Raw genomic sequence first — 23069 nt, forward strand, 5'->3', positions numbered from 1 at the left:
GTGTTTTTGCACTGTAGTAATCCTTTGCACTTTTAATGTAGGAAAAACTGAAGGGGGCGTATCACCAGCCAGAAGTTTATCCAATATAAACTGCTCATCCAAGAGCATTCACAGGCATTTTCACCTGCTCTTCTCACACTGTTCAGTTCACACAGGATCACATGCTGGGGTTTAGTGAACAGCACCAGGATCTGGAAGAACACAGGCAGCATCTCTGCACCCAGCATGAGGGTACATGCTGTAGTTATTGGATATTAGGGATACATGCTATAGTTATTGGTCTGTAGGAATACTTTGGTGACACAGTTCAGCCCTGTAGAACAAGAGGATGGAGAAGAAATCCAGACCTTTCAGAGCAGCTGAATGAATCACTGGGAAGTTTGTAGCATCATTTTTTGTTCTAGGAAGTGTTGGTGAGTCATAGAATCACAGAATGGGTTGGGTTGGAAGGGATGTTTAGAGGTTTGTCATGGCCTGATATTACACCTCTCTCCCTTCAAGTCTGTTTTAAAGCCTGTCAGTCAGCCCAGATAGCTCATGAGCAAAGACCCTCTTGCCCATGTGAGAAATATGAATCCCATCTGACACAAACAGGTCTGGTGTTGTACTGATCATCCTGTTACCAAAAAAACCCGAATTCTGGCTGTGACCCAGCCATGGAGCCAGGTATTGATAGACTAAGTCTGTCTGTTCCTGCAAGACTAAGAGAAAAAATGATCCACATTTCCTGATCAGCCATTCCAAGATGCTGAAGTCTCTTTTGATCACCCTTGGACTGCACACTGTGACTCATCACCCCCAGCATGGAAGAGCAATAACGAGTAACAGTCCAAGGGCTGTACCAGACTGGGAAGTTTCCTGCTCATGTCCTTAACTTGGGCCTCAGGGAGGGGAGAGGCTTCCCTAAGAGGAGGCTCTGTCCAGCATTTTGGACCTTCTGTTGCCTTCAGAAGGGAGTCACACACCGCTATAGACAGGAATGAACAAAGGAACTTTCATGTAATTACTTTGGCTTTGCTTCTGGGTGTTTCCTGCTAAGCTCAGTAAAGGAAAAATGTCTGCAGAGGGATTTGGAGTAGTTGCAGGTTTTAATTAAAAATCTGGAATACTTGGCCACCATCAGCAAGATCCAGTCTGAACCAAGTGCACAGTTAACAAAAGTCAGTCTGATCATAACAGTTTTTATATAAAAAATCAAGTGAAATAATACAGAACACTGTCCAATAATTATTTAAGGTAATATCTGACCTAGACAGATGCTCCATAGTGCTGACCTCCCCACAGTAAGGCGTTAATACAGCCTAACACCTAATCCTAGTCTACGATTATGTCATTTGTGTGCTGGAGAGTGTGAGGCAGCGTGTAGAGGATAAGGAGGGCAGGCACTCAGTGCCTGGCTGCTGTCCTGCCCCTTCCCAAGCAGGAGGTGGGTGGCTATCTGCCCCCAGGGTTATGCGCCCCCAGGGTTATGTGCCCCCAGGGCTATCTGCCCCCAGGCTATCTGCCCCCAGGGCTATCTGCCCCCAGGGTTATGTGCCCCCAGGGTTATCTGCCCCCAGGGCTATCTGCCCTGGTGTTGTCCCCCAGCTCTGGAGTTCCCCATGGGATGCCGCGTCCCTCTCTTGGCTCTTCGCAATCCGCCCCGCAGGGCTCCTTCCTCCTCACTGCTCTCCTGGGAGCTGGAAGCCCCTGTTCCTGTTTGTGTGCCTGTGGGAGGCCTTTCAGCAGGAGCCCCTGGGCAGGAGAGCTTCTCCTGTCGGCAGCCCTGCCCGTGGGGCAGCTTCAGGCTCTGGTTGAAGAAGGCAGAAGCCATGCACTCGGCCGCGGCCGCGTCGCAGGCGCAGAGGAGCTTCTCACACATGCTCCAGCCAATGCCTGAAAGAGAAGTTTCACAATTCATGTTTGAAAGCTGTTGAACTTACTTCATGAATAATTTGCCACGGGTTGATGAGCTTTTGAAAATAAAATTTTCAAATCTGCCATGAATTTTAGTCTCCAAAGTCACCATTAATTACCTAAACAAAAGCCTGACGCCAAGGTGCTGGGCTGTGGAAGGTTCTGCTGGCTTTAGTTGAATTTGTGAATGTAAAGACACAAATAGCTGACTTCTGACCATAATTATAAAATGTCTGAATATAATTTTCTCAGCCTGACCTGGTCACATACACAGCTGTGTAATAACCTTTGTTTCAACTAGGAAAAAAGTTCAAGTTTATAGTAAACATTGCTAATTTTTTATAAGCTAAATATTTCTGTCTCCATACTCAGCTCTAGCAGCTCTGTCATAGTGTCACAGTGTAATAACCTTTGTCTCAACTAGGAAAAAAGTTCAAGTTTACAGTAAACATTGCTAATTTTTTGTAAGCTCTGTAATTTCTGTCTCCATACTCAGCTCTAGCAGCTCTGTCATAGTGTCACTCAGTCTATCATGTTGATACACTGTCATCAGGACATGAGTATTTCCTCTCAAACAAGCTTACATTTTGGTGTGTGATCAAAACATACAACTTCAGATCTCAAATTTCTTTCTGCATGACATCCAAGCTTCTTAACTTGCTCCATACAGCAGTGATGAGAGAAGCAGCATCTAAAATAAACAGTAGAAGTAAATGGAAAATACTCTTCCTGAATCCCATAACTCTCACAATTATTTGTCTGTCTTTATTTTCAATGCCCATTAAAACTAAAAAATTTTGGTTTTCATACCCTGGAATTTTTTTTATATGAAGGACAAAAATCAACCTAAGTTGTTCCTACCTCCTATTTTTGTTCCTACTCTCACTCTCCTCTTCCTCATTCTTTTCATGTCATGTGTTTAACAGAGGTGTTTTTTAATTTTAAGGCACAATTACAATTGTAACCATGACCTAGTTTGTGATGAGAAGTATCTTCCAGTGTTCAAATCCTGGCTGGAAATCTGAAAACTGCATCATGACACCCAGATCATGCCATCATCTAATCCAAGTTTTCATGCCTGTGCTGTCTTGTTTGTGTGTGAGTGCAGGAAAAAGGTGTGTGCTCTACTTGGACCTGATGTGCCCCAGCTGTTATGAACTTCTCCAGAGGAGGAGATTTTTAGCTATAAATAAAAACTCCCAGAGGTGTTTTTATTTGTGGTGTTCTCTGCATTGCCCCTCATCATCAGCCCTGCTGGCTCCTGGCTGCAGCTCTGGCAGAACTTTGCTCCAGCTCTGCTCCCTTCTGGAGGACAGTGTGCCCTGGATGTTAATTCTTCTCTTCAAAAGTCACTTTCCAGGCCACCTCTTAGCCAAGTGACCCTTATCCTCATCCCTTTGATGTACTCCTCATTCTCCATGGCTTACCCCCCATGGTTCTCCTTTCTAATTTGCAGTTAGTAAGTCCTCTCCAAAATATTGGCACAACAATAGAATGTGGTTTAGTCACATTAGAGTATTTTGTGTTGTATGTATTTAAGTGGATTTTTTCCCCCAGAATGTGACTTGACTGCTGCTGCAAAGCTATAGAATGCCCAGAAAATGATGTAGTGATCTTCCTTGGTCCATGGGCACCAAGTAACGCCCGCAGTTAATGGCTCATACAGAGGAGCCCACACCTGTCCAGTGCATCGGCGGGTTCGCCTCTTCCCTCTTGGCCACAATAGCAGCCATAAGACTCAAATTCCTCTGGGCACCGCTCAGTTAAGCAGAACAGCATTTCTCCAAGCTGGGGCAGCTCCCTCTCCATTCTTCCACGTCCTCTCTCCTGCAGAAAGGTCAGTCGCTCGCACACTACAAAGCAAAGTTGTTATTTGTCACATCACGTTTTCACTGCTTGGGGGCTCTCTTGTGAAGATAGGAGTGTTTCCAGAGCTATCAAAACTTTGCAGGACAATGTTTTACTGTCTCTAAATTACTGCTTCAGTCCAAGAATTATGGCTCTTAGAGTACTGCTGACTGAGCAAGACAGCAAAAGGGCAAGGTAATTTAAAGGGAAGAGAGATTCCTATGAAGATAGACCATACAAGTCAAATTGGACTGCAGTGAGAATACTTAGCAATACTTAGCAGTCCTTTGTAATCTTTCAAAGGTAAATTTTTCATTTGGAATATTCAAACTCAGCTGAGTATTCAGTGGTTTCTGTCTTGGTGATTTGGAAAATACAGTCCTAACTTCTTGTGCTTCCACAGTGACAGCTGGACAATGACCATGTTTTGCTGAAGGAAACAATATTTTTTTTTGTTCTCATTTGAAATATAGTCCAATTTGAGCTGTAGTGTCCCTAGACCAAATGCAGGAGTGATCTGTTGTAATGGCTATAGTGCTGCTGAGGGTTTGGCATCACCAAATGCCATTCCTAATGTCTCTGTGGTTCCCTCTACTCAGGAAGAACTGATATTACGGGAATTATTCCTCAGATTTGAAAAAAAACACAGTGTTCCATATCAGGAAAAAGGCATCAAAGGGGCCTGTTCTGGGACTTTGCTGGGGGAAGAATGTAAGAGGCTGATGCAGGAGAAGGAGGGAGGGAGGGAGGGCTTCTGTTCCCTCTGCATCCTCCCTTCTCCCACAAGTTATCCCATCTTCCCCTCTGCAGCTCTAGACTGATTCCCTGCTCCTGTCAGGGTCAATCCTGGATTACTGTTTCCAACAGGAAATTCTGCCCATGTGCCTTCTTGGGTCTTGATTAATTCATGTTAATTCCCAGGATAAACCACAGGTTCAGGAAATTGGTCTGTGCCCTCTAAAAGCTGGTATTTTAAAATGGTATTTTCCAGTTTGGTGAAAGGTGGGGTTGATTCTTCTGCTCTTTTCCAGTTCCAGGGATGCTTCTCTCCATTGGGAAGCCTAAAAAGACAGATGGACGGATGGGATGAGTGTAGATGTATAGCCATGACAGGTCTGAAGTGTCTTAGGATCTCTGGGATCCCTGAGCAGGAATTGGAACAGAATCAGAAATGGTGAGAAAAAGTCTGACTGGCAAGACTGTGGCAAAAGGTCAGAATGAAGAGCAGAAAAATTCCTATTGCTGCTGCTGCTGCTTATAAAACAAAGTAACCTAAATGTGTGATTAAATTACTTCCAACAAACAAAAGCAGGGAGAATCATTCCCTGAGCTCATTTTAGATACTGCACTAAATGAAAAAAAAATCCTTACAAGCTAATAATTAGTAGTTTTTATAAGTGTTACTGACAGCGTACTGGCAGAAGAGGTTAAAGTGATGGAAGCTTTTCCAGATATCTCCACCTCCTGTTCTTCTAAATACCAGTACATGAGTGCTTATCTAACTGGTTTAAAGTAACTATAATATTTATATGTAATACATACCTGCTTTTAATACAGAGGTTGCTGAGTATTTCATCAGATGTAATGGGGAAAAAGCCCTTTATTTACCTTTTCCTGCAGGTCTTCTCTCAGACAGTCCCAGGTCCAGAGCTATGCCAGAGGAAGCTGTGCTCAGGCCACCCCTTGCAGGGCTTGTCTCTGGAGAAGACAAATGCATAGATTAGACTTGTGAAGGTCAAATATCTCCTCTTTCAGGACTGTCCAAAAATGCATATTCTAAACTATTATCAGCTGCAGTCTTCTAAAATTTGTTCATTCTTAGTGGGAGGCTGTTTATTAGTGGTTAGTTAAGCTTTCCTGGTCAGGTGGCAGTGAGCTGCCCTTTCCAGGGCAGTCAGTGCTATTGATCCTCTGTTGGATGCAACCTCCAGATTTAAATAACAAAATAGCTTCATTCTACATATCCATGAAAAATGCTGACTCCTCAGATAGCCATAAACAGGAATAGGGGAGTGCTCTAAATTAGAAAAGGTGTAATTCAGTTTTCACTTGCCTTTTCCTTTTGTCCTTGCAGTTGTGCCTGCAGGACTTTTGTTGGTGGGGACAATTTTGACTTGCATTGAGTTACTGTCTCCTGGGAATGAGGCTGGGGAGGTGGTTATCTCTTCCACTGAGACCAAAGCTTCCATAAATCCATCTTCTTCTGAATAAGCAGAAAAAAGAAAGCAGAAAAAGAAACAGAAAATAAACAGCATAACAGATTTTAATTTTAGATAGCTGAGAGTAATATCCTCAGGCAGAACGAGTGTGAATTGATGGTTATAGAGAAGGAGTATCTAAGAGGAAAACTGGAAAAGCAGAGTATCCACACTGGTCATTTATGCACATCTCTTGCCTTTCAGAAGAAAGGACTGTGGTTAACTATGATCAATTTAACTGCTGATTGTTTGGGGTTTTTTTTTAATTCTCTATGTACTGAGACAAAGAGCTTTGCAGGTGCTGAAGATCATGATGTTTGCTGCTTAGTCAGTTGTACTGAGAAATAAAGTACAGGTGAGATGTCATTTGCTGATTAAATTGCCTTAAAAGTGTCTGTTCACCTGAAGTCTCTATAACTGAGAGAAACATCAGTGAAAGAAGGAAATTATTTGATTGATGCAGAGCTGGGTGATTGAAGGGTTTACTGGGTTGTAACCACAAGGAAATATTGAGGGAAAAATAAGTTGAAAAATAATTCTTTTCAGGAGATTCTTTATCCTAAAAATTAATTTGGTATTTGTTTTTAGATTATCTGACACTTTATTGTAGATCAGGAAAGTTTTGTTGAATTTGGAGGTACTTAAAATATTCTTACTTTTTAAACCTTTTTTATGTAAACTAATTTGTGAATGAAAACACTTATCAAATGGTTTCATTTTCTTTTCTAAATGTCAATGTGAACAATGTGGCATTTCACAAAATAAATATATTTTAAATACTAATGGGCATGTATTTTCATATTTTTAAAGATTTCCTTTTGAATTCTTTGGCTGAATTTATTGATTGGACTAAACTCAAATTCATTAAGCTTGTCCCTCTGATGTTCTGGTTTTAGTATGTGTTGAAAATAACCTGTCACAGGATAAGAGAACAGATTAAAAGAAATTAAAGTACTGCTAAGAACACAGCAAAGCCCATGAAAGGTGGCAGAATGGGATCAATAGTCACACACTGGTTTTGAAATCTCAGCAAGGTGCACATTTTATGCTACTTTCTTTGGGAGTGGAATGTTGAAATGAAAGTGATTCCTGCTGGATGTAAAAGATAAAACCAGAGTTTGGGAAATTCTACACTTAGCTAAGAATAGATATCACAAATAATCTCCTGGGAGCCATGCAGACCTGCAACACAATACACAGATTTTCTGGTACATTCAAGTTAATGCAGGAGAGCATTTAGTGATTTTAACCAGTGCTTAGTACAGCAATGCTGAATTCATTGGGGTGGGAGACAGGGATATTGTTCAGACAGTGTAATCAGAGACAAAAAATGACTGCTTTCTACTCTCCATATGCAGCAGTTTTCTCTGACATTTTTCTGGTGGATTTCAGCCTGCCTGGATAATCCTTTCTACACAAAAGGGGCCAGAGGAAACTTCCAGATCTACCACGGTGCTCCATTTCCAGCTGTGCCTACTGGTGAGGCTGTGCTCAAAGCACAGACACCTGCGAAAGCTGGAACAGGTTTTAGACTGGGAGAGAGTTCCATGAAATTATCTGTAATAAAGGAGGAGGCAAAATCAAAATAAACCCTTCTGGCAGCAAATGCTGTGAACGTAATTTACAGAAACAACGATTATATCATTAAACCTTATGTGAAGAGGCTTTCAGAAAGACCTGGATGAGGAGTGCAAATGAGTGACTGGAGGCAAGGAGCAGCTAATGCTTCTCAGCCAGGTTTTATTGTTTGTGTATCTGCTATCTGCCCCTGATCTAAATCTGATTCTCTGGCAGCCCTGCTGCTACCATGCAAAGTTTTAACTGTGATGCTTTTAGATGAAGAATTGCTGTGTCAGTCAAAGAAAGAGGAAAACTGAGGGTCACTGACCTTTAATTGAGAGGATGCGGGGAGCAGGAGCTGTGCCTCTGTGGTCCCTTGAGGTAACTACAAAAACCAGAGACATCATGGTAGTGACCTGCCAGCTGAATTTCTGCCATGCATTTCTGAAATTACTTTGACTTAAAGCATTATAAATTTAAACCAAAGGGCCTGGATTTATTAAGATGGTAATTAGGAGAAGCAAAGTGTTTTGCTGAAGGATGTGCAAGTCAGCAGAAGAAATATTATCCAGAAATCCTGTGCTGAAGATTTTTGACTGTGACGCCACAGAGCTTCATAAATGAAAATCCATCTTCACCTGTAGTCAAGAGTGCCAAATTTGTCAACAACGTTTAATGACTCTTACCTCTGGCTTTGGAAGTTGCCAAGACTCTGTCACGGGGCTCAAAAGAAACCACTGTAGAAAATAGAAAATATAAACTCAGGAAACACATTGCCAGCACAGTTATGAACAGTCAGGCTGCTGAGAAGAGCTTCTTCTGAAAATAGGAAGATACAGACATATCATGGAGAGACACTTGCCTATTTTTCTCAGTGGTGTATTGATGGTTACAGACAAAGTGATACTCATAAATTAATCTCATTGCAGGCAAATAATGTACATAGCACTAACACAGGAATCTATGATTCTATGAAAGAAGTGTAAATATGGCTGAATTGGGAAATTCAATATTAAGTCCATTTGACAGACAAATAGACTAAACAGGGTTAGGTCTGGCATCCCAGTGTTGTGCACAGAAGGATGCTGGGTTCCTTGTGAACATCTTGTGTTTGCCTGCACTGAGAGTCAGGTATGGATGGGCAGCCATAAGTCCAAATACTTCTCTGACCTCTAACTCTAAACAAGACTCTAACTTGTTTTCTTTACCTGATAAAATTATCTTTACCTGATAAAATTATTTTCATTTGTCAGCTGCCTTTTGATAAATTATAAAAATAGCTATCAAATGATCTAAAAAATCATCTCCACCTTTTTTTTTCTGTGTTGTTAGAATGTTGTGAGGTGAAGAATAACTTGTTTGCCTCTGAATGAATTTCTCAGTGATACTTAGCTTTGGTTTAATGAAGCTTCCTGTTTAAACTCAAAGAAACTTCCATGAAGATTCTTTGAGTTTAAACAGGAAGACAACTGGTTAAAAAGTAAGTGGTTCTCCAAATGTTGCCTTCAAAGACTGATTAGAAACGTTATCTATATTGTTTTCAGCTTTGTAAAATTCCTAATACAGGTTTTTGTTCGTTGATAATGCTTGGAACCTTATGATGGACTGAGCCTCAATAGGAAGCAGGAGAAGTTGTTTTTTCAGGAAGTAAAAGATTGCTTCAGAAGTGCAAATACAGGTGCTCTCATTCCTTCAGGAGTTCTGTTTTCTATTACAAAGTGTCCCAGAAGCAGACAGAAAAACATGAACTAACACGGGAGCTGCTGCTAGGCAAGAATGCAAAATATTGTAAAGAACTACTTTGATAATACAGGAGAGGTATGAAGGAACAGCCAGCACTTACACTCAGCATAAAGCCTTTTCAGGTACTTACACTTGTGCATGTGCTGCTATTTAAAAATATTAAAAACAAAGAAACCCACAAACCTTTAAATGTCAGAAACATTGTTTTTAAAAAAAAAAAAAAAAAAACAAAAAAATTTCTATGTGGTTTTCATTATTCCAGACTCACACTTAGGGCAATGGCACACACAGAGGAACACACTGAAGCTTGAAATCAAGTTCTTAGGTTCTGAAAAAAATCCAACTTTCCACCTCTCCCTGTGCAAGCTGGTCTTGTGCAAGCTGGTCTAGCCCACAGCAGGGGACTTGGAATATGATCTTTAAGGCTCCTTCCAACACAAACCACTCTGTGATTTTCTGGGTTAAGCCGTGGCCTGGTTGCTCATATCCAGTGTATCTTGGTTCTGTGCTTGGCAGATATGGGGTCTATGAACAGGGAATCATGGAATCATCAGGAGAGGAAGAGACCTTCAGATCCCCCAGCCCAGCTGTCAGCCCAGCCCTGCCCCTGTGACCCCTGAACCACCAAACCACATTGCCCAGCACCAAATCCAGGTGCCTCTTAAACACCTCCAGGGGTGGTGACTCCACCATCACCCTGGGCAGCCTATTCCAAAGTCTGAGCACCTGAACAGTGAAAAAATTCTCATTAATATCTCATCTGAATCTCCCCTGTCTCATCTTAAGGACATTTCCTCTGATTGTTTCCCTGCAGGCACAGTAGAAGAGACCAATGCCCACCTCACCACACCCTCCTGTCAGGTGGTTGTAGAGAGCAGTGAGGTTCCCCTGAGCCTGCTCTTCTCAAGACTAAACAAACCCATCTGCCTCAGCCGCTCCTCATAAGAAATTTTCTATAGTCTTCTCACAAGCCTTGCTGCCCTTCACTGGACACACCCCAGCACCTCAATGTCCTTTTTAAAGTGAGGAGCCCAGAACTGAGCACGGCACTCGAGGTGCAGCCTCATGATGCTGAGGGGTGATCCCTGCCCTGGTCCTGCTGGTCACAGCACTGCTGGCACAGGCTAAGATGCCATTGGCCTCCTGGGCCACCTGGGCTCACTCTGGCTCCAGTTGGGGCAGCTGTGCTCCAGCACTGCCAGTCCATTTTCCAAACAGCTCTGATGCCACTTCTCCCTTAACAGCAGTGGCTTTGCTTGTGATGGAGCCACAAAACAAGAGTGCAGCAGCTAAACTGGGTAAGAGTCCAAGACTGGTCTCCCTCTCTTCTTCATATCTTGGTCCTCTCTTACAAGGTGTCCCCCAAGGGCTGTGGGTGTTCTGTCCCTGGCCTCTGGTGTGGCAGTGCTCACCATGCAGGCGAGAGAACAGATTCTCACTGCAGCAGTGAGGTTTTGCAAGTACCCACTCCTCATAACACAACCATTGAGTGCAGCAATAAAAAAAGACTGTCATGAGAACCACTTGGCCTTGTGGTTTAGAGACTCACCAAGGAGGCGCCAGAGTGAGGAGGTTTCAGCCTGGATTTCATTGGTACAAATAAATAAACTAAAAACTGGTGGCTCATTGGCACAAAACATGCTCAGAAGTTCCTCATGCTGCTGCTTGATCTTAATTAATTCAATATCTTTTAAAGACAAGAAACATGCAGTTGGCTGTGGGTCCAGTGGCTGGGCCATCTCTGCCAAACAGCTCACCTGCCCCAGCCTGTTTTCCCAGGGGAAAAAGGATGTTTTGATGAAAACAGGTTTTGTTGTAGCCCTTGGGAAACTCACTGTAGACACTGGTTAAACACATTACATGCACAAATTGAAAAATTGCACCTTCCCATTCAATCTTGAACTCCACCACCAAAACATTACATCTAGTTTTACATAAGTCCTTTTAGAAGGGCAGAAAGAAAGCAAATATTCTCTGAGCTTTTGGGAGCTGCATCACCAAAACATTACATCTAGTTTTAGAAGGGCAGAAAGAAAGCAAATATTCTCTCAGCTTTTGGGAGCTGCAAGCAGGGCTTTTGTCACTCTAAGCTGCAAACCTTCTTCCACAGATGCAGTCGCAGCTGGTGTTCCATCAACCCCTTGATGAACCAATTCTGGAAAAAAAAACAAATTTACTTGTGGCTTAGGGTGATCCCTAGACTGTATCCTGGAATAACATGATCAGAGTCATCGAAAAGGAACTTATTTCTAAATATTATTATGATTACAGCAGCAGTATTAAAATACTGCTTTAGTATTTATATCCTGCTGATACTAAATTCTCATGAGCTACATGCAGTATAATAACAAAAAATAATCCCAAAGATTAACCTCAACAAGAGGAATCAGCTGGCAGTCAGCATTCTTTAAATTTCTATTTCTTCAGCTTATTTTTCTGAGTATAAGTCGGTCTCAATTTGATACATTCCAGACAAACAATTACAGAGGTGACCTACCCTCCATGTGTCGTGTTGTCAGCTCTCTCTTACTGGTTGTTTCTGAAAGAGAAAGGTCTCTCATAAAGTGTGAGCAGGTGATTTTTTCACTGTTTGATCTGAATAGCACAAATCAGGAGTCCATTGAATGTATTCCTGTTAAAGATTTAGTCAAATACATGCCCATTTCACACAATTTTTTTCTCTGTAATAAAGAACCTACCAAAATCCTTTGCCTATGGATTCATCAGATAGGGTTATTTTTTATTTTTTCTCCCAAAGTCAGAACTGAAGAGAACAGCTACACAGAAGGATTATAACATGAGTGGACATTGAGTGAAAATGTTTCATTCAATGTTGCTTTTTTTTTTCCCCTCATCAAGAAATATAATCAGTCACCTAAAATTAGCAGAGGCATCCAGTGAACTAAAATGGAATCTCTTTATCAGCAGTGATAAAAATCAGCATGATTTTCCTGTTAGCAAAGATCAATTTCCTCTTTATTTTTAGTGTGTTGGATCTACCATACTGTATATCAGAGATATCTGATCCCAGGGAAGGATTGCTGTCTTAAAAAAAGACAACAACCTGGCTTTGATGCAAACCTTCCTGGGGCATTTTCTTCTCCCTTGATGCATTCAGGAGGGTGTGCACACATCCAGGGTGTGACACAGGTGTGTCTGTCTGTCTGTCCTTAGCACTGGAGGTCGTGACTGTGACCCAAAGTATTAGAAAAGCCAGTGCTGCTTTTTCACATCTCCCTCAGCTTGGGGACCCAGAGCTCCTGCCCCTGCCATGCTCGGATTGCAATCCATATGAATGAAGTCTTTAATCCAGGCTTGCTCCCACGGAGCTGGCATTTGTTCTTGCAGGGCTGTGATTTCAGCTACAGAGCACAGATCAGTGTGTGACCACGGGGATAAACCTCACCTTCCTCCTTAGCAGGGGTTTTCCTTCCAGAATAGAAGCCAAGTAACTGACCAGAGCAAGCCTGTTTTTGCTTTCCCAGTCAGTTTTTGAATTGTTTAAGGGAAGATTTGGGTTAGCAATATTTTCAGCATTTCCTGCTAGTGACATCATCATAAGTATCACTCATTCATTCCAGGTGGCAGAAGCTTCCTGAAGAAAAAAATTCCTTCACATCTAACTGGAATTTCCCTGTTGCAGTGGTGTTCCTTGCACCCTGTGCACCTCCAGGAAGAGTCTGGCAGCATCTTCTCTCCACACTCCACTCGGTACTGAGAACTGCAGAAAGATCTCCCCCAAACCTTCTCCTCTTTCCTCATGGGCTGCAGCCCCTTCCCATCTCAGAAGCCTCTCCTGGCCCTGCTCCAGGACAGCAATCAGTCTGCCACCACCTTCTCTCCTGGTATTCACCCAAGTGGCAGTAAATGGACAGGACACATGAAACAGAGACCAGATTTATGGCAGGAAAGCACCCAGCTCCTGCTTCATTCTCGTTGGGTCACATTTGGTGCCAGCAGAAAATCTGGCAGGAGGGGCACTCGGTCAGATCCCTGTTATTACCTGTAACTGGAGATGGGCAGGAGGAGACATCCAGCCCGTTCAAGGAGGAGTTGATCTGTGCATTCACAAAGCATTCAATGGCATCTTTGTCACAGGTGCAGAGGAACTGTTCACAGGGATCCACAGACTCTGGAAATAAAACAAAAATCCAAACAAGGCACTATTGAAAAGTCTTTTCCATCTTCTGCTTTTTCCTCCCTGTAAGGTTTGTGTCTGTATTTTGTTAGTCCAAACCTATTTATACTGCGCTTCTCCATGCAAAACATGGACAAGTTTCATAGTCCAACTCTTGTTTTAAACACCAGTTGATGCAGACTGGCATGGCTGTCAATAAATGATTGTCTCTTTGCTTGTGTCTGCAGAGCATTGAGGACTACAGAGCAAGGCTCTAGTTTTTCCATGGAAAACTTAATCCAGCTGATACTGCATTTAACATTTCACAGACTTCATTAAAATATTCCTCCTAACTCCAAGAAGTCACAATCCACAATCCAAGCCTTTCATGGATGTGTGATTTGCTCCTTATAAAGGATCAGAGAACCTTAGAACAGCTTGGATTGGAAGGTGTGTTAAACCTCATGTCACTCCCCCCTTGCCATGGCAGGGACACCTTCCACTAGCACAGGTTGCCCAATGTCCCAACCAGCCTGGCCTTGAACACTTCCAGGGATGAAACATCCACAACTTCTCTGGGCAACTTGTGCCAGTGCCTCACTGCCCTCAAAGTTAAAAATTTCCTCCTAACACAAAGGATATGAAACAGTTCCCCATGAAATACTATTTTCTCTCTTCAAAATTTCCTACCTTTCAGAGTTTAAAGAAACATTGACTTTTCATAGCTTCTATTTTGGATTTGTCATGGGGACTATACAGAAAGAGCTTAAAAAGCATTATTAATGCTTAAATGCACTTGGACAATTAGAGATTGGCTTAAATAACAAAAATGGTTTTAATTTGAAATAAGAAATGGAAGTTGGATCAGATTGTTGCTTAAATAGGATGTAAGGGTATTAGTTTGGGGATTCTGCTGTTCTTTGCTGGTATCTTCAAACCATGTTCTAGCATATAGTCTTTTCTGAGAGCCAAAACTTGATGAAAAATTATATTACAAGTTATTAGGCATTAAAGAACCCCACTGCACTCTTGTCAGGCCTGTACCAGCACTGCATGGAATAGCTCCTGCTATAACACATGATCTCTGCCCTCACTGGTGATAGTGCTGTAGCTGAGGAGTGTGTGTGACCCTCTGAACAATGAATTTGATCCCTCAAAGTGCAGAAAAATCAGGCCTTGATGCCTCAGAAGATAGTTTTTCAGGTCTCTCCTCAGCATCTGCTGCTTTTCTGATGTGTGGAGACATCTCAAGCAATGCTTAGTGATCTTGTAAAGTAAGGGAAACCCCAGGAAGAGGCTGCCTGTTGGAGCAGCTCTGGGAAGTGGAGGTGGTTTCTGATGAATTTGTCTATGACTTTTGGTAGGTAGACCAGAAAGAACTTCTCGTGAGGCTCCAGTGTCAAGCTCTTTTGACAGGTCAATCTCACCACAGGTCAGGTTTTTAGCAGAGCAGCTGACATCTGCAGAAATCTGTGATGGGTCCCACGTGCACTCCATCTCCAGCGCTTCCTCGTAGCATTTGCGGTGCTGAAAGCAGCATCTTGAAGAGGAAACAACAGAGAGGTCAAACCATTCAGTTGGATCCCCAGACAAAGGAAAGGCAGAGTGCTGCCTTTCCCTGAGTCAGAGTGGCAGGATAACCATGGCATGCAAAACTCCATGGTGGGAGCGGGTCTGTCTGCTGTGGGTGACCAAACGTTTCGGTCCTGCTGTGGTTCCTGGGCCCTTGCAAGGACTTTACAGGCACTTCATATAAGAAATCCACTACCAGTGCACAAATACCTCCCCTCAGCACTGTCAGCTCACTGACAAGTAAAGTCTCACAAGTCAGCCCCAGAGATCTTGGGTCCAGTCCTGTCCCAACCTTCCTCACTGCAGATTTGGAGAACTAAACTGAACCTGGCACTCATGGAGGGTTAATGGCTCTGCAATGTGAATTCCTGTGTCTCACTGGGACTATATAAATACATGCAGTTTTATCCTCTATTTCTTGTACTTCTATGCAGCAATCACAATTGAAATGCACCATTTAGTTATAAGAAAGGGCCATGAAATATTTTTCTCACACTGGAGTAAAACAGTTTTCTCCTGCCACTATATGTCAGAAACCTTGTGTTTTCCTGCACTCCTGCTGTCCTGCCAAACTCAAATTGCCTACAGGGCCACTTTAGCTTGAGTAGGAATAAAAAGTCAATTAAACCAACAAGCTCTTCTTCAATCCTCTCCTCTCTTCAGCTGTTTATACAGATAAATCATCTCCACAACATCTCTGTGCACTGACACCAGCTCTAAATGAAACACCAAGGAAAACAGTCATCACTTACCCCAGGTAAAATTGTTACATAGATTAAACAGTCTTGCTGTCAGATTCAGATTGAAATACCCTCATTTCAGAGAAATGGACTCAAAACACAGCTCTGTTATTGAGTAGCATTTGTCCTGGACAATGCTGAAGACAAGGACAACAGGAACACTCAGACCCAGCATCTGCTGCCAGGAAGGCTGACACCTGCTCCTTGCCAGGCTCCCTTCTAGGGAGCCCTTCTACACGTGCTACACATGCACTCCTTCACCTCCTATATTTAGAAAGAATTTCATATTAAATCATTGACTGTATTAATAAATAATTATCACAATATTTTGCTTGTCTTCACAACCAAAGAAGGAGTCCAAGGAATGTATCTAAAAAAAGTGAAGGCAAACAGCATTTGGCAGAAAGGCCTGATGGCTCCTCTGCACAAATTCTACTGTGCCTTGTTGCAGGAATGAGGCTGAAATCTGTGAGCTCCATCTGGAGCAGGGTTTTGAACACCTAACTGCTGATGTCTCAACGCTCTCTTGACTCTCCCTGAGGTCTAGTGAGGTGTTAGCACCTAAAAGCTCCTCTAAGTGCATAAGAAGCCTAACACAAACTCTGCACTTCTTGTTTGTTTAGAGATTCATGATTACATCAACATTTACTGCAACAGTTAATCCAAAAATTCACTTAGTTTCCCTTTGCAAGCAGAGAAGGGATTGTTTCCCTGTCATTGCAAGACATGGATTGCCTTCCGGGCCTGCTTCTCTTTCACAAAGTTTGTGGAGGCTCCTAATTTAGATATGACAATGAGCTACTCTGGGAAATGGGAAAAGGTTGCTCTTACAGGCACTAGTACTTTCCCATGCCTTAAACACCTGCTGTGAGGCATTGAGTCCTTTTCTATGGAACAGAAATGGCGCAGGCAAGCCCCAAGATTTGCAAAACTATTTTCTAAGAAATAAAATCAGTGAAAAAAAATGCAACACTGTGGGAACTGTCTCTGGGAGAGACAGGCAAGCCACTGGTTTGGAGGCACCCTTGAACTAAGAGCACCTCTCTGTCAGTGGCAGAGCAATAATCAGTCTGTGTTTGCTGCACATGGCAGTAGGAATTCTCTGCTGGTAGGGAAACCTCACCCCAGGGCTGCAAAACAATTTGTAAATACAAACTGGCTGTGTGGGTGATTCTCAGGACAAACCTGCTGATGGATGTTTCTGCAGTTTCTGGGTTTGTGCTGCTCTGCACTAAAATGAAGCTGAGTGAAGCAAAAGCCCAGGTGCTCAGCTCTTGGGTATCCACCCATTGAACTGACTCAAGCTCCCGTTTCAGGATGTCATCACAATTGTTCAAAAAACCTTTCACAGAGTAGTTCCATGGCTTGTTTCCAGTAGCAGGGTTAGATCTCCATTTTCCCAGATATCCCATGCTGCAGAGTGGATGGATTAATTTCCACCTATCTATAGGCTTAGCCCTTTCTGAGCCGTTGCTGTCTTCACTGAGGGAATGAATACATTGCATTGTTGGAAACCCCATTTTCTTCACAGACATGGATGTATCTTGATTCTCTTTGAATCTCCTTTCACATCTCCTGCTGATATAATTAAACAGCTATTTGATTGTCCGGGCCTGAGATTACATTTTCTCTCACTAGAGCCAGATGGTGTGGGTCTTACTTACCCCCAGATAAATCTATCTTTATATTACTGTTTTTAATTAATTCATACAGGTGTTATGCTTTGGGTAATCAGAGCATGAGGGCATTTATTGCCAGTCAGGGCAGAAAAGGACCTCTCATGGATATGACTTACTCATCAGCTTCATCCACGGGGAGCCCTTCCATCTCAAACCGGCAAGAACAGCCATAGTCTTCGAAATCCCTGGGACAAAACCCAGTAACACACTTCATTTTGTTCACAAAGTTGAGAAGGGCAGGGAAGTTGGTGAAGATGGACTGTAACCAGGTGAAGTGAGAACCCAGGCAGTCTGGAAGGAGAGCAGCCATAAAACACCTGGTGAGCGGAGGTGGGGCAGGTGTGGGTGACACACGGGTGACGTTTGCAGGAGCACAGAGCCCAGACAAGGCAGGGACATCGGGCAGCGCTTGGCACCCAGCAGTGCTTAGTGTTACAGTGGCCCTTGGGGAGATCTGCATCCACAAAAATCCCTCTTTCATCTTTGTAAATGTATAAAAACAACCCCAAAGGATTTCTATTCAGAGCTAAAGTACAGATAACTGGAACAGATACGTACCAAAAAATAATGCAACACTTTCCACATTTTGAAAGACTCCATTGAAGAGTGTGGCATTGTCTAAATGAAAAAATAAACAAACCATGCTTACTTTAAAAAAAATATATAAATTACAATAATTGTCCTCAGACTTCCCTTGGTCTCGCTTCAGTTGTTAAACCATTTTGAGATGAGTTCCCAGCTATTTGCTCACACTTCCCTGTGATGCTTCTGGAGTACAAGGATTCCCACTGCCATGAAATATTGCAGAAAGTAAAGCTTAAACCTTTCTTACTCAAGAATCTCTCAGGTGTGTTAAGCAGCTCTGGCAGGAATGCTGGAGGCTCCCGTTCTTGGCCACCTACCTCAGCAAATAAATTTGAGAAGAAAAACATTTAAATGTAAAAAAAAAACCCAAAAACCCAGAAATACCCCACCAAACCCCAAAAGATCACAATAAACCAGCAATATATATTTAATTGTGACACACTGCAGGCATTTTGAATATCTTCATACACTGGTAAGCTGATTTATCAGAGACATGAAGTACTTGCTCAGCTCCACCCCCACCCTGGGAAGCCCAGAATTGTACTGGTGTGGACTGGTGTGTACTGGTAATTCACACCCACCTCAGCTCAAAACCCAGTCTCTGTTGAACAGGTGTTGCTGCTGAGGATGAGCTAATCCTTGTCTTCCTGTTCCCATCTGAACAGTAGCCCTTTCTGGGACAAATTAGTAGAATTATATAAAATTGGTTTAGTGCCCACCTATGTCCCAAATACTCTGTAACCCTGTGCTGTAATGTGAATCTGGGTTATTTGAAGTGATTTGGTTTTTCTGAGTCCATCTTGGCTTATTGCCTCATTGTCTCTCTTCCCATAACTCTTCATATTTTAAGTTAATTATCTTTTCTTCCTTTTGAAGATGACATGGTAGATTTGGCATCTTTTCAACACTTCCATTTTTTCTGTTGGCCAAATCCTGAATTAGAGTAAAATATAATATTTGTCCTCTCCCTTCCCATTTTTCACTTGTTTTTTTCCCCTGCATGATTTCAGAAGACAGTGTATTACTTTGGATTTCTTTAACTTTGGCTTTTTAAAAGGAAAGGAAAGTAAAGTAAGTAAAGGGTATTTGCTATATAGAATCTATATATAGAATCTATATGTTTGAAATTGAAAAAACCCATAGTGTTAAATTCATGACATAACTTATGTCTCAGAATAACTGGCATTAGGAAAGCTGTCCTTTTTCTCTAAAAAAATTCTGCAAAAGAGCTGACAGTTCTCTTGCTCATCTGTTACATTTTCCTGCAATAAATATAGGTGTAAAAGAGTAAAGCAGAGTAGTGGAGTTTTAGATAGGAGGCTTAACTCTGTGTTTAACAAAGGATTAGGAAAAATAGGAATTTTTTTAAAGATCATATATAAATGCTTTCTCAGGATGTCCACAACTTTTGTGATGTGAACAAGATTTTCATGGTAATAGTCATACCCTCCCAGCAATTAATTTCTCAAGTTGAGTTGCAGAATATGGAGGTAGGATTGAGTGAGTCAGGAAGAGATGCTTCCTCTTGAGTTATTCTTTTTCCTGAAATTCTTGGTCACAACAAGAAGCTTTTAGATAAAGAGTAATCCATCAAAAGTGTCCCTCTCTGTAGCAGGACTAAGGGGAGCAAATTTCTTTCCACAAATCAGAAAAAGTCTCCTAAATAATGGCTGGTCTTTTCACAGAACTGGAACAAGTCTGTTGAAAGCTTCAGTGCCCTGAGGATTTCAGCTTCAGGCAAAATGCAATGGCATGCCTTGCAAAAAAACAGCATTGGATGCTATATTTGTACATATGCTTGCTAAAGAAAATCTAACCTTATTTTCTAGCTTAAAGCCTGTGTTTCCTCTGCAATGACAAACGTCACCTGGGCCAGGTTCTGTCAAGTGCAACTGGAGCCAGGTTTGACACACTGGCTCAAACTAAGTGTTGATGAAGAGCCATTAACTATTTTGTCCTTTCAGCAAAATGTTTGGAAAACGTGAAAATCCCGTAGAGTTGAAATGCGTCAGAGGAGAAAATTGACAAAACCATATTCCAGGGGTACTGGAAGCTGTGATTGCTCCCCTATTCTTCACCTGCAATTAGTTATTCTGAGCATACTGAACTGTGTACATCCAATTAACACATAAATGTTTGAAGTTCCCCTGGAGAGGAATGTCTGCTCAGCAGTTTGGTAAATCATTGGCTCTTCAAATCCTCTAATTACAAAAAAACCCCTTTTCTAATTGTCACCAAGTCAAGATCAATGAACCAATATTTTCTAACAAGATTGCTTACTTTTGATTAAACTGGGGGTGTAAGGAACAAGGAGAAAATACTTTCTGGAGTAATTATTCTCTTTTCATCTTTTGGTACCATGTATTTGGAAATACTGTCCTATGTCATTCCCTGTAGAGGCAGTGAAAGATTTCACTACAAAAATCAATCCTTTAAATCTCAGAAGACCCTGAGGATGCCAACTTGTCTCACCTCTCTCCAAAACCTGTTAAAAAATTCAGTACGTTTTGAGGAGGCTTTTATGATACATCAGCTCTTGGGCTTTCCCATTGTGCACCTTATCCATGGAATTTCTTTTAATGTTCAGTTACATATAATATTGTTTCAGGACTGCATCTGTGATTTTCCTACCTGACAAGAGTTTTCTGAAATGTTGTATAAAATAAAGCCCATGAAAAAACATCAGTGCACCTCCAGTTGTCTTTTTCAGCCATGGCTCACTAAAATGTCCTAATACAGGGCACGGATGCTCTCCTTATAATCCTTGGGAAGCAAAAACCTCGACTATGCCAGAAAAAGTCAGGGTGCAGCAAACCCAAACTATTTGATTTATTCATGGTAAATCACATTAATTCCTCTCAAGGATGATATTTCATGCACAGAATTTGCTTCAGTCTCAGAGCAGAGATCAGCAAAATAAACCCCACAGAAAGATAAATCAATAATCCTCCCCAAACCTAAATGTGGTAACACTTTAAATATTCATGTTCTGATTGCATTTAGCTAAGGGTAAAGAATCTAAACACTGTTGCACAGTATTTTAAGGTTTGGGGGATTTTTTTTCCAAATGTTTTGTCAGAAAAATGTATCAACGTCCAGATATTTTTGAGTGCAGTATCAATATAAAAATACATATTTTTAAAATAAATAGGTATTGCAGGTATTTGAGCATTTGCTGTCACTGCAGTGGAAAATCTGAATATTCTCTCTGATTTCTCTCTGTATAGTAGATGCCTTAAGGTTCATAATTTTAGCATGTATGTTTTGTGTTAGTCCTGTTTGGTTTCTGAACTGCAATGCAAGCAACCCCTCAGAGGAGAAGTAACTGGTGAAGTTGATGAAGGTCAGTGCAGAATTTTTCTATTCTGGGGTCCTGAGTTTTCTCTTCCCTTTAGAAATATCCCCATGGATTGACCAAAAATGGTGATAGACATTCTGAGAGTCCTTCTGTTGCACATCATAGCTCTTACTGACATTCCTACCCAGTTCAGAGACTGCAGAAATTTGAGATGTTTGCCCATCCCTGACTCAAGAAGTTCATTCACTCATGACAATAAAATATAAAGAGTTATATGAAGAAAAAGCTATTCATACTAAAATTCAAAAGAGGAGCTTTAGGTGGACATGGGTTCTATTTCAGGATGTACTGAATGGTTTGGAGAATTAAGACAATACAAATGTATTTAATGAGTAGAGTCTCTTTATATGAAACTTATAAATTTGGAGTCCTAATGGCTTAAATAATGATGAAGTGCTAGCAAAAAGAAGTTGCAATTTTTTTTTCTGTATTTTTAACCCCATTACATATTTTGTTGTTTCACTACAAGTCCTGAAAAAAATACTTTATGAGTATTTCATAAAGAAATGTCTTCAAGTGCATTTGGGTTTTGAACACCAAAATTTGAGCAGAGTGAAGGTGTGTTTCTAAGAGACTGTTTCTAAATGCTCATACTTAAAATAGTATTTTGACATAATGTCAAATAATCATAAAAATACATTGCAACTTACCACTGTACACCACCATGGACATAGACACCAGCAGAATTACAATCATTTTTTGTTTAATCCAAAGACAAGAAAAAAGTCACACAGCAGATTGGTGTGCCTGGTGAGTTAAGTAAAATATTAAACAGAATGTTATCTCTTCAATCTGGGAGTGGGAAGACACCATCTTGGGAAATCATTCCTTTGTAGCCTGGATATATTTCTGCCTGACAAAATTCAGTTTTTACCCTTATCATAGTAAATGTGCATATTACAGGAATGATGGGCCTTATATATCCTTATTTTAGCAATGTTGTCTAAAAGTCTGACTAACAATATTTATTTTGGTATTGCTTTGAGCCAACAGACTATGAAACTGCCATGTAGCAATAAAATGGTGCACTTGCAGTTTCTTTTGTTTTGCAAACAGTTTTCACATCTTCCTTCATCTCATACAATGTTCAAACAATTCTTATGTTTAAATGAAGATGTTGTGAAACACTGTGTAAATAAAGTTATTCTGATGTTGCATCTATGGAATTCAGTTTATCCACAATCCATTATATTTGTTTCATATCACAAAAACTTGTAGTCAAACATTTATTCTAATCTGTATTGAGACTCATCTAATATATCCTAATTTTTCCTAATGAGAGATATGGTGTTATTTGGAGATCTTCAAGAAATGGGTATAAAATATTCATCTAAATGTGTTGCACTAGTATTCATTAAATGGAAGATGATAGATTGGTTTTTAATTACAGTCACAAATTACTTTAAATTTAGAACAAGTAAGTCAGGCATAGGGCTTTTTACAGCCAAATAAATGAACATATATATATATATATATACACTCACACAAGCACATATATATCTCACTTTTCAAATATGTACCTGCTTATTATTATCTTCTTTTCTGAACTCAAATATGGAATTCATTTCTATTAGAAAATCTTGTAATATTTCATCAGGAAGTGAGATTATAAATCTAACAGCTCTAAATATTTATAGTCCATTTTCCCAAATCTCTTGCCTATATTTTTTGTCTATTTCTCCTAAGTCACAAATAGCTTATTCTACATTGTTTTCTTCTTGCTTCCCTTATTATAGACAACATCCAGAAAGACTTACCTTGAGGGATATTATC

The 23069-nt window shown here is 41.1% G+C and overlaps 1 protein-coding gene across 1 annotated transcript; it reads right to left on the reverse strand.

The window, feature by feature from the left end:
* Positions 1 to 1561: 1561 nt before the first annotated feature.
* On the reverse strand, positions 1562 to 21992 carry OC90 (otoconin 90). The gene is made up of 14 exons (XM_041488104.1): positions 21947 to 21992; positions 18186 to 18251; positions 17912 to 17971; positions 17470 to 17644; positions 14790 to 14902; positions 13249 to 13377; positions 11743 to 11784; positions 11344 to 11400; positions 8189 to 8239; positions 5798 to 5944; positions 5353 to 5442; positions 3575 to 3749; positions 2481 to 2587; positions 1562 to 1875 (listed from the first exon to the last, which is right to left on the reverse strand). Exons 1-14 carry the CDS (start codon positions 21990 to 21992, stop codon positions 1562 to 1564), a joined length of 1572 nt encoding a protein of 523 aa, XP_041344038.1.
* Positions 21993 to 23069: the final 1077 nt, after the last annotated feature.

Source organism: Pyrgilauda ruficollis, unplaced genomic scaffold (genome assembly GCF_017590135.1).
Source record: "Pyrgilauda ruficollis isolate IOZ18807 unplaced genomic scaffold, ASM1759013v1 scaffold87, whole genome shotgun sequence".
NCBI classification, from domain to species: Eukaryota; Metazoa; Chordata; class Aves; order Passeriformes; family Passeridae; genus Pyrgilauda; species Pyrgilauda ruficollis.